General features: G+C 38.9%; 1 protein-coding gene across 2 annotated transcripts in view; it reads left to right on the plus strand.

Moving 5' to 3' along the window:
- The window catches only part of MLLT3 (MLLT3 super elongation complex subunit), a 148049-nt gene that overhangs the window by 99363 nt on the left and 31100 nt on the right, over window positions 1-17586 (plus strand). For both annotated transcript variants that reach the window (XM_060762444.2, XM_060762445.2), the window contains 2 exons: window positions 2257-2376; window positions 6926-7528. In XM_060762444.2, coding sequence (XP_060618427.2) covers window positions 2257-2376; window positions 6926-7528 — 723 coding nt within the window. The remainder of the gene's footprint in view (window positions 1-2256; window positions 2377-6925; window positions 7529-17586) is intronic.

A 17586-nucleotide genomic window follows, 5' to 3' on the forward strand; every position in this document is an offset into this window, starting at 1 on the left:
TTTCAACCTCCCCCTCGGGAGAGAGGCAGCCAATCAAGAGAGACTGTAAACCAAAGCAGAGATAGCTGGCAAAAAAAAGTGTGGGGGGCCTTTAAATCTCTCATTGCTTCTGCTTCACCCTCGGAACTCAATATACATATATAGCATCCCTACCTCTTGGATTTTCACTTTTTGCGGATGGTCCTGGAACTTATCACCCGTGATAAGTGAGGGAAAACTGTATAAATTCATTTTATATACATTAGATATGCTTAACCCAATCCCAGACGCATGCTAGATGATGAACCATGATATAGATACTCTCTAGGAATCGTTTAGGTATAGAAACTTCTCAGGCAAGCATAAAAATAAGGTCAAGGAAATAATCCCCTCTTTTTTGAAATTACTGTTCTGCATATTAATGGATTGAGGGGCCACAACTGAAAACAAAGAGAAATCTAATGCTTTTGGGTTGGGATCAAAATCTCTTATGAACTCCAAATCCCATAGTTAACTGGTATTGTAAGAACTATCTGTGCTCTCAAACTCTGGACCTTGTGCAGTACTTCAGAAACATTGGAGTAGAAGGATACATTGAACTGGGAATGGAAAGGTTTCTGAAACGAACATTAGTCAGGACCACTTATGGCAGGAATAATGAACCTTTGATCCATCAGATATTTTGACCTACAATCCCCAACAGTCCCATCCAGTGTAGCTGACTTTTGGAAGGTTTCACCATATAAAGCCTGTTAGAATAATCTTAAACATAATGTAAGGAGGCACATAGCCAGTTCAGATATCCCAGTGAACAAGAACAGTTGGTTCACTAGCCTCATATGTACAAACACACTCCTGGGTATCCAGGAGTACAGCTGACCCGCAATCCTGAGTTTTCTGATGTTACACCATCCACCACCAATTGAGTCCTTCTGTGTAGCAAAGTTTCACTGCAGTCTTGGCAGATATACCAGAGAGCTCAGTAATAGATTTGTGCATTTTGGCTAAATCTTGATCCGTTTCTGCTGGTCAGATTTCGGTAGACCCCCATATCTGTTTTTGCATGCCTCCCGAAAACGGGCAGATAGCCAGATAGCCTTTTTTGATCTGCACCTGAAAAATATGGCTAGATCTGGCCCATTGGTGGCAATGGGGAACTTACGAGGCTCTCCTTTCCGTTCCTGGGACCCTTTCCTTTTTTCCCTTCAAGGGAGCCTGGGTTTCAGCAATGAGTTTAAGGAAGCATCCTTCCTGGGATCCTTTCCTTTCTTTCCTTCAAGGGGAGCCAGGGTTTCAGCAATGGGATTAAGGAAGCAGACATGTCAGTCTTCTATTCCAATTGGCCCAACAGGCAGGGCTTACAGGGAAAATCCGTGCAAGGAGGAGCATGTGGTGGCAGCCTCTTTTGTGTGCTACATGCTCCCGAAAAGGGGAGGAGGATGCACAACTTTACTCACTAGATTTCTGTATATCAAGAAGCCCTAGCATCTGTCTTGGATGCCTCACTATGTATTGTAAACTATATTAAAAGGAAATATGCATTCAACCACAAAATAATGCGTGACTTTGAATTACAAATACATTGTATGATTAATTGCATTTGTTCTAAATAAAAGAACACTTGGAGTAAAATTTCATGCTACTTTCAAACAAAAAACACAGATTTTATGCAGTTTTAAAGATCTTTTTTTGTGTGCACACTGTCAGTTTCAATGTTCTCCATTTTCCTTTTTTATTACAATATTGTGTGCTTGTGGGGCTGTGTTTATACATGATGGAAGCATAGAGGGGCTCCTTTGGAGTGATCTGGATTATAAAAGATTGTGGCATTTAACGGAATGATTACCTGTAGAGCTGTTACTGTTTATGTGTTAAATTTTAAACGGGAGCTCTCTGGGATACAAGTTTAAGAGGATTAGTAAAAAATGAAAACAAAAACATCTTGGCCCTGTGATATACCATATGCTTGGAGGTATGAGGAAATCAAGCTAACATCCTCCCACCTCTAATCAAATTAATAACCTTCATAATATTTTCCTCAAATTTCTCCCATCACAACCCCAGTGTTTCCGGGCTTCTAGCAGCATTGTATCTGTCTTTTCAATTTAAGACGAAGATAGAATAATGGTAATAAAACTAATGTTATCAGTTGAACGTAACCAGCAGAGTTGCTCATTGTTCATGGTATTTACTTGTATGTTTCCAAAGAGCCCTTGTTTTTTTAGCCTTGGTTATTTTATAAATGTTACTAATACTTTGAATTCCCTTTTGCTATAGATCATGGTAATGTCAGATGGAACATCAGCTGCTTCAGGGCAGAGTCTTCACCTCCCCAACCTTCCCAGTAATTCCCTGTCTTTTTCTGAAGTGAAGAAGAAATCATCTCATGGGGCAAAGGTGAGACATGCCCTGGTGTTCGATATGGGGGTGTGTCTTGAGTGACAGCTCTGAATTCTAAGTAGCCAATGAGCCAAGAAGTAACAAGTTCAACACAATACCTAAATCAGAGAAATTAATCATCATTCAGAGATAGATTTATTACCCATGAACATTTGGGATTTCTTTCCACTTGTTTGCTTAAAAAAATAGTATAGTCTATAACTATTATACTTCTGTGCAATAAAAAAACCGCATCTAGCAGATATAGAATATTAATGTCTCTGATACAATTCCCTTATGCTTTTTTCTGACCACATAGCTTTACAGTTGATGATCTAATGAGTAGCATATGATCAGAAATTAAACCCTGCAGTAATTAAGGTTTATGTTCCGTCATCTGCAAAGCTGTGATAATGGAATGTGACTCCCCTGTTGAAAGAACTGCAGGAGCCTTCAGTTTGTTTCTGGGTGTAATTCAAAGTGTTGGTGATGACCTTTAAGGCCTTGAGTGTTTTATGACCAATTAAGGATTGTTTTCTTCCATACAAATCTGCCCACCTATTGAGTTCATCTTCATGTCCAAACAATCCCTGAACTATGTCTAGTTGGGACTAGGGAGTAAGCCTTTTTGATGGCTGTACTTGGCCAATTGAACTCCCATCTAAAGAGTCTATTCTTACTCCTTCTAATACATTTGTCTTAGTTTTTAAAAATACTGTAAATATGTTTTTTTTTATTATTTGTACTGTACTTTGCTGCACCTGCTTTTTTGGTTCATATTACATTGGAAGGATATTCTAATTGTTAAGTTAATGACATCAGGAATTGGTAATATAATCTTTAATGCAATATTCATTGTTCTTAATCTAGCACAAATTCATCTTCCCAAAAGATGAGATGAAATGGCAAGGTCGCCGTTTCAGAAATGTGGTCCTGATTGTATTTCAGGGAGTCTGGTCTTTTTAATCCTGTGGTGCCATTAACTCTATATTATTTAATTCATAGAAAATTTGCATAGTAGGATACTTAAGGGAGTGGGAGAAATTTAAAGCTACTTCCCTGTCATATTCTAAGTATGTGTAAAATGTGGATAGATGGCAGTGATTTTGCATATGTTTTGTTTAAAATCACATTCATATTCTTTTTCAGCTCTAATATGTATGTGTGTGTGTGTGGAGATAGATAGATAGATAGATAGATAGATAGATAGATGATAGATAGATCCCCTGGTGGCGCAGTGGGTTAAAGCACTGAGCTGCTGAACTTGTTGACCAAAAGGTCGCAGGTTCAAATCCGGGGAGCAGCGTGAGCACCCGCTGTTAGCCTCAGCTTCTGCCAACCTAGCAGTTCGAAAACATGCAAATATGAGTAGATCAATAGGTACTGGTCCGGCAGGAAGGTAACGGTGTTCCTTGCAGTCATGCTAGCCACATGACCTAGGAGTGTCTTCGGACAACGGCGGCTCTTCGGCTTAGAAATGGAGATGAGCACCACACCCCAGAGTCGGACACAACTGGACTTAATGTCAGGGGAAAACCTTTACCTTTTACAAACACACACACACACACACACACACACACACACAATTCAACAATAATAATACTAAAACTAAATATCTCACATAAAAATCTAAAGTTAAAAATGTCAAAACCACTAAAAGCCAAGCAAAATGCTTTTACCACAGACATAATTGCTGTTAGTGGTTGAGTTAGCCTTTTCTTTCTTCATGGAATTCCATAATCAGGATGGACAACAGAAGAGGCTTTGTCTTGTGTCTCTACAAGTCAAAACATATTTGAAGGCAGAACATGTATAACAAAGCCTCTTGAAGATGATCTCAATCTTTCTAAAAGAAAGAGGCAGTCTTTTAGATTATCAGACATAAGCAAGTGACGGACAGTATGTTTATGGTACGATTTCTTATGGACATCTGTGTTTCCATAATGTGAGGAAACATTACAACTCCCTTATCCACAGATTTGATACCCACAGTTTCATATACCCATATTCCAAACTATATTACACCTGGAAATGTTTGTGGGTCTCTCTAGGTCAAGCTTGCACACTTGTTGGTCCTCCAGGTATTTTGGGCTAGTTGGAGGCCTAAGCATGGAAGGCCGTATATTGTGTAGGCCTGTCCTGGTCTTCCAGTGTGGTTCTGTGTTATCTTCTAGTCCAGTTATACTCAAAGGGTTCACTTTTATCTATGGTTTCAGGTGTCTACAAGGATCTTGGAATATAGCCACAATGGATATATAGATGCTATAGTATATTTTTGTTTGCCTCTGAATTTACTTAGGTGTTGGAATGGGAGATTACAATGCATGTCCAAAGCCACACACATATATATGCTTATACACATATACACAAATATATACACACACACATACACACACAATGCACATATACACAGACTGGGTCACAGCAACACGTAGCAGGGGATGGCTAGTATAAGCAGACCTGGTGCCTGCTGGGCCCAGCGCAGCCTATTTAAAGCTGCTGGGCACAGGGTGCAACCGGCCCCTGGCCAATGCCAGGAGCTGGGTGGAGCTAGCCTCTGGTTGGCCAGCTGATCCAGTGGCGGGAAACTTCCAGCAACGCAGGGGCTTTTGGGAAAGGGAAGCCCCTGCTAACAACATGGCCAGAGGGAGGGCACCCCCCACCACAACAGGCCTTGCCCGGTAAGTCGGGCAATGAATTAAGTAAAACAATTGAACTGATCCATCTAGCCCAGTGTTGTTTGATAGGGAGAAGCTCTCTCGATCTCAGACAAAGGTAGTTTCTAACCTTTCTATCTGAAATCCTTTAACCAGAGATTTCAGGATTGTGGATCCATCTCTGAACCTCCCTAAGGTTCATTCTTGTAGTGCTGAAACCACAATTTAGTATTATCTCTCAGTACAGCCAACGTGAGCTACTACTTTAGGGTGGTATTCCAAGTGATCTTTGCAGTTTGTAGATGATCTGAATCCATCCAGTTGCATTAAATAATAAAATTTGTAGGTATCACTACTAAAGATGCCATTTGCATATAATGCCATTTTCATATTCCTTAAATATGTGACATAGGTTGCAAAAAATGTTGAAAATCCTATTTCCAATAAACTTCCATATTTTTGAAAAATGGCCAGTTGTAGTACTTTCTGTGAGCCTTGCTGTGTATCCTGGAAAAGCAACTTTGCATTACATTTATGGTTTTGCTTCCTTGGGGTATAGCTGCCTTTCCCCCCAAAAAACACCCAAAATAAATACATTATTCCACAGAGTAAATTTTATAGGACGTCCTTAAGCTAGCTATGTGCTTCTCTTTCAAAAAACAGTGAAATCCGAATTGTGATAGGCATCTCCTTTACAGGTAGCATTGCTTCTTTCAACAGAAATCCCATTCTGTTGGTACACATTTCTTTTGGATTTGTGTAGTTCTAAAGGCTTATTTTAAATTAGTGTGGTTCATAGCCTCATGTTGTGCATCTTCAAATAGTTACCAATTTATGGCGACCCCAAGGCAAATCTGATGGGGCAAAGGCTCAAATCACTGCCCATACTGGCTCTCCATGTGCATTTACTTTTAAATCTTTCAAGTAACTAAAATAGGCACAAAGGAAAGATATTTGATACTTCCACTTTCTTCCTGAGAACCAGGAACAAAGATATGTGTACACTTTCATCGACCAGTCTTGCAAATCATGACTTTGTAACTTGTATTTTAATATTTACCTTCTGTATGTTTTTAATTGTATTGCTTTTTAAGTTCTGAGTCACTTTGGATCTCAATCCTGAGGAAAAAATGAGGTATAAATGATGATGATGATGATGATGTGTAGTGAGATTTCATATCAAAATATTAACTATTTCATTCTATGAAGAGAATGTTAACCTTGAGTTTACTTGTCATTTGTTACTTTGCAGATATTTTGTAATTTAATTTTGGAGATTAGTGAACTTTATTCTTTAATATCTCTAGTAAAATGTACTCTTACAGTGTTGCCTCACTTATTGTGGGGGTTTCGTTCCTGGATAAATGAAAATCCGTGAAGTAGCGACGCCATATTAATTTTAATATTTATACACTATTTTATATATTAATTTCTTACCCACGCTTCCTTGCCCACCTCCCAGCCCATCCCAAGGGCACCTGCCTGCCTCCCTGGCCTCTGCAGAGCCTTGGGAGCCACGCAGGCGGCAGCAGGCCAGGGAGGCAGGCCTTCCCCACCACGCCTCAGGCCGCTGCACTTCCAGGGTCCCTGGCATCCCTGACCACCACTGAATGTAAATATTTAATATTTTATATTTTTATTAATATTTTCAAAAACTCGCAAAACAGTGAGTCCGCTAAAAGCGAACCGCAATATAGCAGGGAAACACTGTATTGTATTTCCACTATTATTTAGTCTTTGCTCTATGGTTGTTCTTTAATCCAAGTAATGCCTTCCACTCTACTCTTTTATTGTTATGCTATTTTCACACTAGTTGTCAATTGTAGATAGAAGTTTCCATGTCTTAATATCTGCACCTGAAACATAGAAGACTAGACCACTTCTTAACTTTGTGATTTCTATTGTTGCAGGACCCAAGCAAAAGTGTAAGCACTAGCAGCAACAGTAGTAACAGTTTTTCAAAACCCCATAAATTAACAAAGGAGCACAAGGAGAAACTGCTTAAAGACTCTAAAGAACATAGAAGTGCCTTCAAAGAACCTTCCAGGGAACATATAAAATCTTCCAAAGAATCCTCTAAGAAACCCAAAGAAAACAAACCGCTGAAGGATGAAAAAATTGTTCCTAAGATGGCCTTCAAGGAACCCAAACCTATGTCAAAAGAGCCAAAATCTGAAAATAACATACTTACCATCGCAGGTGGACAGCAACAAGACAAGAAGGCCCCTACAAAAAGGCCTCCTGGCATGGATTCTGAGGATCTCACAGCCAAAAAGAAGAAGAAAAGCGGCTCAGAGGCTTTATTTAAAAGTTTTTCTCATGCTCCCCCACTTATACTTACTTGTTCCACTGCTGATAAAAAACAGACAAAGGATAAATCTCAGTTTAAGATTGGGAAAGTCAAAATGGAAAGTGAGACACTGGAGAAGAAGAAAAACACGTTACCGCCTTTTGATGATATTGTGGACCCTAACGATTCCGACATGGAGGAGAACATGTCCTCGAAATCTGATGTAAGGTCTTGCATTTCTGTTGTTTTTTTATTTGTTTAGCACTTTTAAAACAGTATTTGGGTCTAACTATTTGTCTGTGTTCATATCAAAATGGGTGCTGTGGTAAACTGGTTGTAGCTGCTTTGATTGTCCTGTTGTTTTGTTAGTACTCAAAGAATAAGAGAGAATCCCCCCCCCCAGTGGAATTGCTTATTTATACCAGAAAAGGGGTTTTATATTGTGTGTGGATGCAAATTAACTTCTTAAGGTCCATTGTATTTGATGACTTCAAAACAAGGTTGTAGAAGGAATAATATATTAAATTTTTTTCATGCGAACAGGCTTTGAACAGGAGAAATGTGTGTAAATTCTATGTCTGAGAGAAATGGTTTGTTCCAGTCAAAATACTTGCATACTTATGCCTAAGTTGTCCCTAAATCCTAGGGTCACGTCAACTTTGATTTATCTGGGCATGTTCATTGCTTGATGTCTCAATTTGTAAACTTGAAGCTGAATGTGTCTCCATTGAACAATGTTTTGTGTTGAGTTGACACTGGGCGATTTTGAAAGTTCCATTGTTGGTGATTAAGTTGTGTTGACTGATCAAGACATATTAGATGTTCAGATTATGCAAGGATGAGCATAACAACTACACCACATTTTTGTTGTTTTTCTTGTTGTCTTCCATTTGTTTAATGCAGAAATTTTCATGACAGAGCTTTTCTATTTCTGTAGGTTCCTTCCACAAAATCTGAAACACTAACGTTAATCGATTTGTGATTTGCAAGTAACAAACAAACCCTTATATATGCAAGTTGAAATTTAGTATTGTAAGGGAATTGTTGCAACTGAACTTCATGTTTCTCTAAATTGCATTGTTTGTTCTTAAAAGATTTTTGAATATTTTGAATGCTTTTGAGCAGAAAATGAATGAAAAATAGATGATTGGTTCAAAGAATTCAAACCTGTTAGTTGTCAGATTAGACATAGGATTGCAAATGGCTTTTGGAGATTAATGTTTGTTAGTGATACTTATTGTTTAAGGAAGGAGGTAGAATATATTGAACCTGTTGAAAAGTTTTATGTATCTGGGTGATTTATTCACAGTAGATGAAAATGAGATATTTGAAAGTAAATAGTGAACTCTGCCCTCGTTATTCTAGTTAATTATAAGTTATACAAGGTTGTGATCAGATTTGTTTCCCTACGTCAACTGAATAGCACTGCTCATTCTACAAAAAAATTGTATGACTCCTGTATCCACTGCCAAGTGTTCTGTATGTGGTGTGACTATTGAAATAGCCCGTGCATTTGGAGGAGTTGAATGATCTTTACTATATTTTTACAGATTCAGGTCAGAGTTGTCATTTTTACTTACACTGACTTTGTAAGCATTTCTTTCATCAACTTCTGATCTGCCTCATCTTTATTTATTTGTTTGTTTTGCCAACCACACCTTTTTTGGTCATTTGGTTCTCCTTTATTACACCACAGTAAAGTGGAATAGACCCTAGCGTCTATGCAATCTTTAAGAAGTGGCTACTGAGAGAACTGGCTAGCAAAGCTGAATGTATGGAATGGAGTCACAATAGTATGACTGATAAAGTTATTCGCTGAGGTTTATAGAAAAACAGCATTTGGTATTATTCCAGAACTGACTGTTTTGCAGATCTACTGTGCATGTTTCCAGCCAACTACCTGCCTTTGCATATTTTCCCAATAATCATAGTGAGAATCAGTGCTGCACACCATGTATGCCCACTCAAAAATAAGGCGGAGTGGCTTGGAATAGTAACCATGGGCAGCAAGTTCAAAAATCTAACTATTTTCTTGTAGTAGTAGTAGTAGTAGTAGTAGTAGTAGTAGTAATAGCAGTAGTGAGAGTGAGACAATCCCAGCAAAAGAATATAACAAATCCTGCAACTGCAGAACCCATATCCATGGGTTCACTTATCTGTGCATGTTTCTAGGAATTTGCTAGGTTATTTGGGGCATTCAGTCATATACTCCCCTGGAACTGGACCTCTAGGTCCTTTGACACAATTCTATGGTGTGCTGTGACCAAAATGAGGTATTATAATAGTGTTAATACCTACTGTTTTATGGCCAGAGGCCGGGGGGGGGGGGGGGGGTCTTACTGTAAGTTTTTTGTAATTGGCAGCACCCCTTAGAAAATGTTCTTGCAAAGAATTTAGGAGAACTATGACATGAGGAAGGGGATAATAATAAAGAACAACAAAAAAGTTAGTACACTATGCTCTGATCAAAAAGGACAAAACAAAATTGACACTGTATTGTTGAGACTTTCATGGCCGGAATCACTGGGTTGTTGTGAGCTTTCTGAGCTGTAGGCTATGTTCTAGAAGCATTCTCTCCTGACGTTTCATCTGCATCTATTGCAGGCATCCTCAGATGTTGTGAAGTCTGTTGGAAACTAGGAAAATGGAGTTTATATAACTGTGGAATAATGCCCAGGGTGGGAGAAATAACTCTTGTCTGTTTGATTGGCACTCTCAGCAAATTTTGCAAGCAAATACCAATTGTAGAGATTAGAGGCTCAGTAATTCTTTCAACCATGTTGCTGCTTTGCCCAAAAGAAACATGTGTTGGAGATGAAGAAAAATAGCCTACCTTTCCTAATCTTTTTCCTCAATGCATGTACTGCATGAAAAAAGGATCCCATGCAATGATTAGATATAGGGTTCTTTCTTCAACATGTTTTCATTGAACCCTTTTGCGTAGAAACCACTGATTTGATTTGAGGACTGGTTGCACCATTGATGGCAACAAGGCAGTGCTGAAGCCCTCTGACAAACTGCCTGCATGGCTTCCATGCAAATGCTGTTCCTGTAAACATTTATTAGCTAATATTATTTTAATTTCTTGCAAGGCTACTTTGTATTCCTTCGTGTGCTGTTAAAATCTGTGCACAAGGAATAACTTCCACAACCTAACACACATATATTGTAGTAAACATCATAATCAGTGGGCAAACTTTTTATTTGGTATTTTTGTTCCTCAAAAGTGATTTCATTCTAATCTGTAAACATATTTTTTTTTACTAAAGATACTTTAAATGATTTGTGAATTAGCAGTGCAGTTCTGTACGTAGTTACTCAGAAATCCTATTGGCTTTTTCTGCAAAGTAGGAAAGTGTGTATTAGATGGGTTGCTATGAATTTTCTCGGCTGTATGGCCATACTCCAGAAGTTTTCTCTACTGACATTTCACCCACATCTATGGCAGGCATCCTCAGAGGTTGTGAAGTCTGTTGGGAACAAGGCAAGTGGGGTTTATATATCTATGGAATGTCCAGGGTGGGAGAAAGAACTCTGGTCTGTTGGAGGCAAGTGTGAATATTTCATTTGGCCAGCTTGATTAGCATTGAATTGCAGCTTCAAAGCCTGGCTGTTTTCTGCCTGGGGGAATCCTTTGTTGAGAGGTATTAGCTGGTCCAATTGTTTCCTTCCTGGAATTCCCCTGTTTTCTGAGTGATGTTCTTTATTTGCTGTCCTTATTTTAGGGTTTTTAAAAATACTGGTAGCCAGATTTAGTTCATTTTCATAGTTTCCTCCTTTCTGTTGAAATTGTCCACATGTTTGTGGATTTCAGTGGCTTCTCTGTGTAGTCTGACATGGTGGTTGTTAGAGCGGTCCAGCATTTCAGTGTTCTCAAATAATATGCTGTGTCCAGGTTGGTTCATCAGGTGCTCTGCTATGGCTGACTTCTCTGGTTGAGCTAGTCTGCAGTGCCTTTCATGTTCTTTGGTTTGTGTTTGGGCACTGCATTTGGTCGTCCCTATGTAGACTTGTCCACAACTGCATGGTATACGGTAGACTCCTGCAGAAGTGAGAGGATCCCTCTTGTCTTTTGCTGAACGTAGCATTTGTTGGATTTTCTTAGTGGGACTGTCAATAGTTTGTAGGTTGTTTTTCTTCATCAGATGAATCCTAAGTGTCTGTGAAGATTTATGGATTATATGTCTATTTTATTGAACCCTCTCTAGCTAAGGCATTGCGTTTAATGTTTTTATATTGTTTTTATTATATTCTGCATATTTATGCTTTTCTTGTTGTAGTCACTGTGTTGTGCCGGTTGTTAGCCGCCCTGAGGTGAGATAGGACAGGATATAAACGCCCTAAAGAAATAAATAATAAATAAATACTTCAAACCAGTCTTTGGTCCTGCAGCTATTTGGGATTTCAACTTCCAGAATCCCTGATCTTAATGACTTTGTATTCTTGGAACTGAAGTTCAGAACATTTGGAGGAGCATGGGAACAACTGTTCCAGAATGCCTTTACCAATATTGATGTTTATTTTCAGGAATAATAATAAATAACCTTTATTTGTATACCAGTCTACCTCCCCGAAGGGATTCAGAGTGGTTTCCAGCATGATAAGCATTGCACTTACCAACATAAAAACATACAGAAACATTATAACCATATAAATACTATATGACAATCATACATATTTAAATTAAGGCCAATCCGATACTCATTACACTCATTATACTCATTACACTCAGCTTCCAGTGGCTAAAAAATAATCTCCTCATGAGGAACAGATTGTTTTAGTGAAGGGAGTCCCCGGTGCCACAATGAGTCAAACCCTTGTGCCGGCAGGACTGCTGACCGAAAAGTCGGTGGTTCCAATCCAGGAAGCGGGGTGACCTCCTGTCTATCAGCTCCAGCTTCTCATGTGGGGACATCCCCTGGGCAGCGTCCTTGCAGACGGCCAATTCTCTCAGACCAGAAGTGACTTACGTTTCCCAAGTCGCTCCTGACACACACAAAAGTGAAGATCTAAATGGCAAAAGTTAGTAGGAAAAGCTGTCGATGTTTCTTGCTATCCATCCCTTTTTTATACTAAGTATTTATAGATAAAAGTAAATGTAACTCTTCAACACTACAGCTAAGAATAATCCTAAAGTCTTTACTTGGGGGGAAATTATTTAAAGATTAATTATGCACACATTCCATTGCAATGTAATGGGGAGAGAAGTTGCATTTCCAGCTTTTAACGATACGTTTATCTGTATTAGCACACCTTATTTAATTTAATTTGTAGCTTGCCTTTCTCCCAATATGGGACCCAAATGCATCTAAACAATGCATAGCAGAAGGTTTTTGAAAAGCTTTAAGTAAATAATTCTATTGAAATTAAACTCAAAACATTTAAAATATAAAGATATAAAGAATCACCCCATTAAAACCCCTTGGAATGTGGAAGCAAATTAAAATGACATAAAAACATCAGATGAAATGCTCACATTTTCTGCAAAATTAAGGCATGGCAGGAAATAGAGTGGAGTTCTCCATGAAAATTGGACTAAATTAGTTTTAGCTTTCTAGTAGTCGCTATTTGTCATTTTACCCCATCCTGTTCATAGGCATTCTAAACTGTCTGGAACAGGCTGTAAATAGCCCACTGCGGAGAAATCATCATTAGGTTTGCCTTGATGAAGTCTCCTTGTAGACAGAAGGTGGTCTTTCATTTTATTTCTGAGGTAGGTTTTTAATGACTGCTTCTCTTGGTGTGGGCAAAGGTTGTAAAACATGGAAGGAATGTGGCTAAATGGGCTCCTTTATTTTTACACCATGGTTCTAGCTGTGTTCACAGCTATGGCTAAAGCAGCGTTTTCCGTGTTAAACTAGAAAGATATGGCATTGTCACAAACTGCTTCAACATGCATGGAAAGAATAAGCTGTCTAGAAATTTTCATCACCAAGACTACCTAAGTGCTAGGGTAGCACATGAAAGATACGGGCTAGTCGACACTGCCATGTAATGCAGTTTCCAAATGCAGATTAATTACATTGAACCGGGTTATTTGACAATGTAGACTCATAGAATCATAGAGTTGGAAGAGACCTCCCGGGCCATCCAGTCCCACCCCCTGCCAAGAAGCAGGAAAGTCACATTCAAAGCACCCCTGCCAGATGGCCATCCAGCCTCTGCTTAAAAGCCTCGAAAGAAGGAGCTTTCACCACACTCCGGGGCAGAGAGTTCCACTGCTGAACAGCTCTCATAGGAAGTTCTTCCTAATGGTCAGGTGGACTCTCCTTTCCTGTCATTTGAAGCCATTGTTCCACGTTCTAGTTTCCAGGGCAGCAGAAAACAAGCTTACTGCCTCCTCCCTATGACTTCTCTTTACATATTTATACATGGCCATCATATCTCCTCTCAGCCTTCTCTTCAGCAGCCTAAATATGCCCAGCTCTTCAGGCCGCTCCTCATGGGGCTTGTTCTCCAAACCCATGTTCATTTTAGTCTCCCTCCTCTGGCCACATTCCAGCTTGTCAACATTTCCTTTCAATTGTGGTGCCTGGAATTGTGGTTTGACCAAGGCAGAATAGAGGGGTAGCATGACTTCCCTGGATCTATATCCTATTTATGCAGGCCAAAATCCCATTGTTGGCTCATGTTTAACTTATTGTCCACAAGGACTTAAATATCTTTTTCACATGTACTGCTTGTGATAACCCACATGTATATAATCCAGTTCAATGCAGTTAAATTTGCATTCTGAAACTGTATTATAGCTCCAGACACTGTCTTGTCTCTAGAATGTTTTCATTCAAAAGATTCACATTCAGGCACAATGGGTTTTTTTTTGGGGGGGGGGGGGTTGACATGGCAATGTGTATAAAAATGCAGTAAAAATTCTGGTGTTTATAACTTTAACTAAATCTTAACCTTCCTTTTGCGATCCAGCAGGTTTTGGAGCTGATCTTATTGTTAGATATGGAAACAGTGCCTGTTGACAACTTCCTTTAAGACTCAGATTTTGGTCACAGTAAAGTTAGTGCAGTTCAGTGCTAGGCCTGAAATTAGTACTGATGCTTGAAATTGATGTTGTGTAGATAAAGGTGGTAAGGGTAGAGTCTTCTAGATTACACAGTATGGAATATGCTATCATTTTCACAGGTCAAGGTGCTTTAATGTACAGAAACAAAGTATCTCAAGAACTGGAAACAACCTTGTTAAATTATAGTATTCTAAAGGTGTCCAAAGTAATAGCACCCAACCTTTTCTTGTCTTTAGGTTTTCATTCGCACCCCACTTTAGTGTGCTCAGACACCATGTATTTTCTGCTGATAGTCCTAAACTATGCTGGAATAGACTAATATAGCTAGTGCTACCTTTGGAAACCCACAGCTTTTCTTTAAAATGTGAATGTACCTGTATTTAAACGTTAACTCGTATTCTAATGTCAGTCTCAGGAGCAATGCTAATGTTTAACGTACCACAAGCATTTAATATCAACTTGCAAAATTATCCAGGAGCCAGTATTCAGGCTTCTTTAAATCCCATGGGGCAACTTTTGTTGGCTCTCTTCCATAGAGTATAAGTGTACAAGTGGAAGGGAGAGGAAACCCTGCTAAAATTTATGGCCATTGGGACTTGTGAGAACAGCTCATTCCACTTAAGATTCTAAAAAACTTTGCTTTTATCTTTTAGGTTTTTAAAGAAACTGCTTTGTGAAAAACCTCAATTACAGGATGTTTGATTTTATTAAAAACAGCCTTTCAGTTTCCTATGCTGGAAGGTGTAGCCGCTTGATTACAGAACATTTGACCTGGTGTTCTTTGTCTGTGTGATAATGAAATATGGTGGTGGTCTCCTATTATTTACATAAGCTTAACTGTTACATCAACTGGAAAAATTGAAAATGTAGATCATATTGTGGATTATTTCAGAGCTAAAGTTGCTGTTAACTGAGAAGCAAAGACAGTGGTGGTATTCTTGTATATTTGCCATTAAAATGTCTAGTTAAATGGTGGATCAAACATAGGAACTCACAATTTGGGGAAATTATAATGTACTGCTTAATTTGGGGTTGGATCTTCAAATTCCCTTCATAGAGGAAAGGGTTCCCTCATCTACACAATGTTTATGATTCTGCATCTTTTTTCTACTGGCAGTCCCCAAGTCACGAACAAGAGAGGTCCTGTAGGTTTGTTCTTAAATTGAATTTGTATGTAAGTCAGAACAGGTACATTTTTTAAGAGTAGGTAATGGTAAAGGTTTTCCCTGACATTAAGTCCAGTTGTGTCCAACTCTGGGGGTTGGTGCTCATCTCCATTTCTAAGCCGAAGAGCTGGCGTTGTCCGTAGACATCTCCAAGGTCATGTGGCTGGCATGGCATGACTGCATGGAGTTCCACTACCTTCCCACAGAAGCAGTACCTATTGATCTACTCACATTTGCATGTTTTCAAACTGCTAGGTTGACAGAAGCTGGGGTTAACAGTGGGAGCTCACACTGCTCCCTGGATTCGAACCTGTGTTCTTTCAGTCAGCAAGTTTAGCAGCTCAGCACTGTAACCCACTCCTTTTTAAGTGTAACTCCAGCCAAACATATTTTTTAAAACTTTGGATATTGTAGGGAAGGGTTGATACCCCTATGTTTGTTTTGCTATCTGTGCCCATTTTCAGGAGATCACCTCACTTTCTGTCCCTGTGGTTATTGGATTTTGAAAAATGTGGTTTGTTCTGGAAACGGATTGGTGAGAAAGCTTCAGTGGAGACCTCTTTTCCCCATGAAAACTCTTCCAAAAGTAAATTTCTCTTCTGAGGAGTATATTTCTCTCACTTCCTGTTGTCTCACCCCTGTTCTTAATTATATGTCAGATGTTTGTAACTCGGGGACTGCCTGTATTGACAGTTGTAGCTGAGCCCCTGAAGCCCATATGATCTCATAAAATCTGCTCCAATGTGGAAAAAATGTAGGTCCTTATTAGCTGAAGAAATCCTCTCTTCTCCCAGGGTGGCAGGGAATTTGTGAGAATGGTGCATTGTTCAAACAAACTCATAGCATTCTTTATCATTGGATGTGCTGCTAAGGTTACTAGGAGTTGTAGTCTAATAAGAATTTTGCCTCTGACAACGAGTTCACCAGTAGTAATGAAACAGAAGCCCGTATAGTTTAAACTACAGTGGTCCCTTGGTATCTGCTGGGGTTTGGTTCCAGGACCACCTGTGGATACCAAAATCCATGGATGATCAAATCCTATTATATAAAATAGCATAGTAAAATGGCATGCTTTATATAAAATAGCAAAATCCTAATTGAAAAATTACTTGGGGATTTTAAAAAAAAATCAAGCCATGGAATCCATGGATATGGAGGGCCAAGATTTCAAATTTTGAAATAAGTGATTGAGAATTAGGCAAGGCTATTGAAAACTGTATTTTCATTTTGAGCACCTGATTAAAGTAAGGGGACATTTGAGCTGCATTTAAGTGGATAAAGACTTTGAAAACGTTTGTGTAGTTTTCATGACCATGTCAGCGACCATCAAACTAAAATGACGAACAGTACTATTCTGTTAACTCAGTCAGGTGCTCACTGCATGAAGAATCATTCAGAAGACTATGTGAAACTTTCATATTACAGATTACTCATGATTTGACCATTCCAAAAGATGAGGATGAGGACTTGAAGTATGTTCACTTTTCATCTTCTAGTTAGAGAGAGCAAGCAATGATTCCTATTGCTAGTTTTTTTTTAAAAAAAAGAATACGACAAAAGACAGGTTTTGATCTGCAGAGAACTCCTGGGTCGAAAAGTACAATTATAGAAAGTTCCCATGACCCTCTTTTTTGATAGAAAGGCACAATACAACCAAAATTTAGCACTCTTAAATGCCTAAGATTATCAGTGGTGCTCAACTATGCTTACCTATAACTATATCATGTCCTTCATCAAGGTATTCAAAGAAAGCAATAGAGGTTGAGCGTCTCTTATCCAGAATTCTGAAATACAGCAAATCTGAAATAGTTCATACGGGTAGCTTTAACTTCCAATGGGTCAATGTACACGAATTTTGTTTCATGCATTAAAATATTGAAAATATTGTCAAAAATTAACATAAAGCTATATGTATAAGGTGTATAAGATCTATTTATATCAATCAGTCTTTATTACAGTCCAAAGGCCCAGTTTGCTCAGTGGAAAAAGTGCAGATACCCCGATGGTGCAATGGGTTAAAGCGCTGAGCTGCTGAACTTGCTGACCGAAAGGTCGCAGGATCGAATCCGGGGAGCAGCATGAGCTCCCACTGTTGGCCTC

This window comes from Anolis sagrei, chromosome 2 (genome assembly GCF_037176765.1).
Source record: "Anolis sagrei isolate rAnoSag1 chromosome 2, rAnoSag1.mat, whole genome shotgun sequence".
Lineage (NCBI taxonomy): Eukaryota > Metazoa > Chordata > Lepidosauria > Squamata > Dactyloidae > Anolis > Anolis sagrei.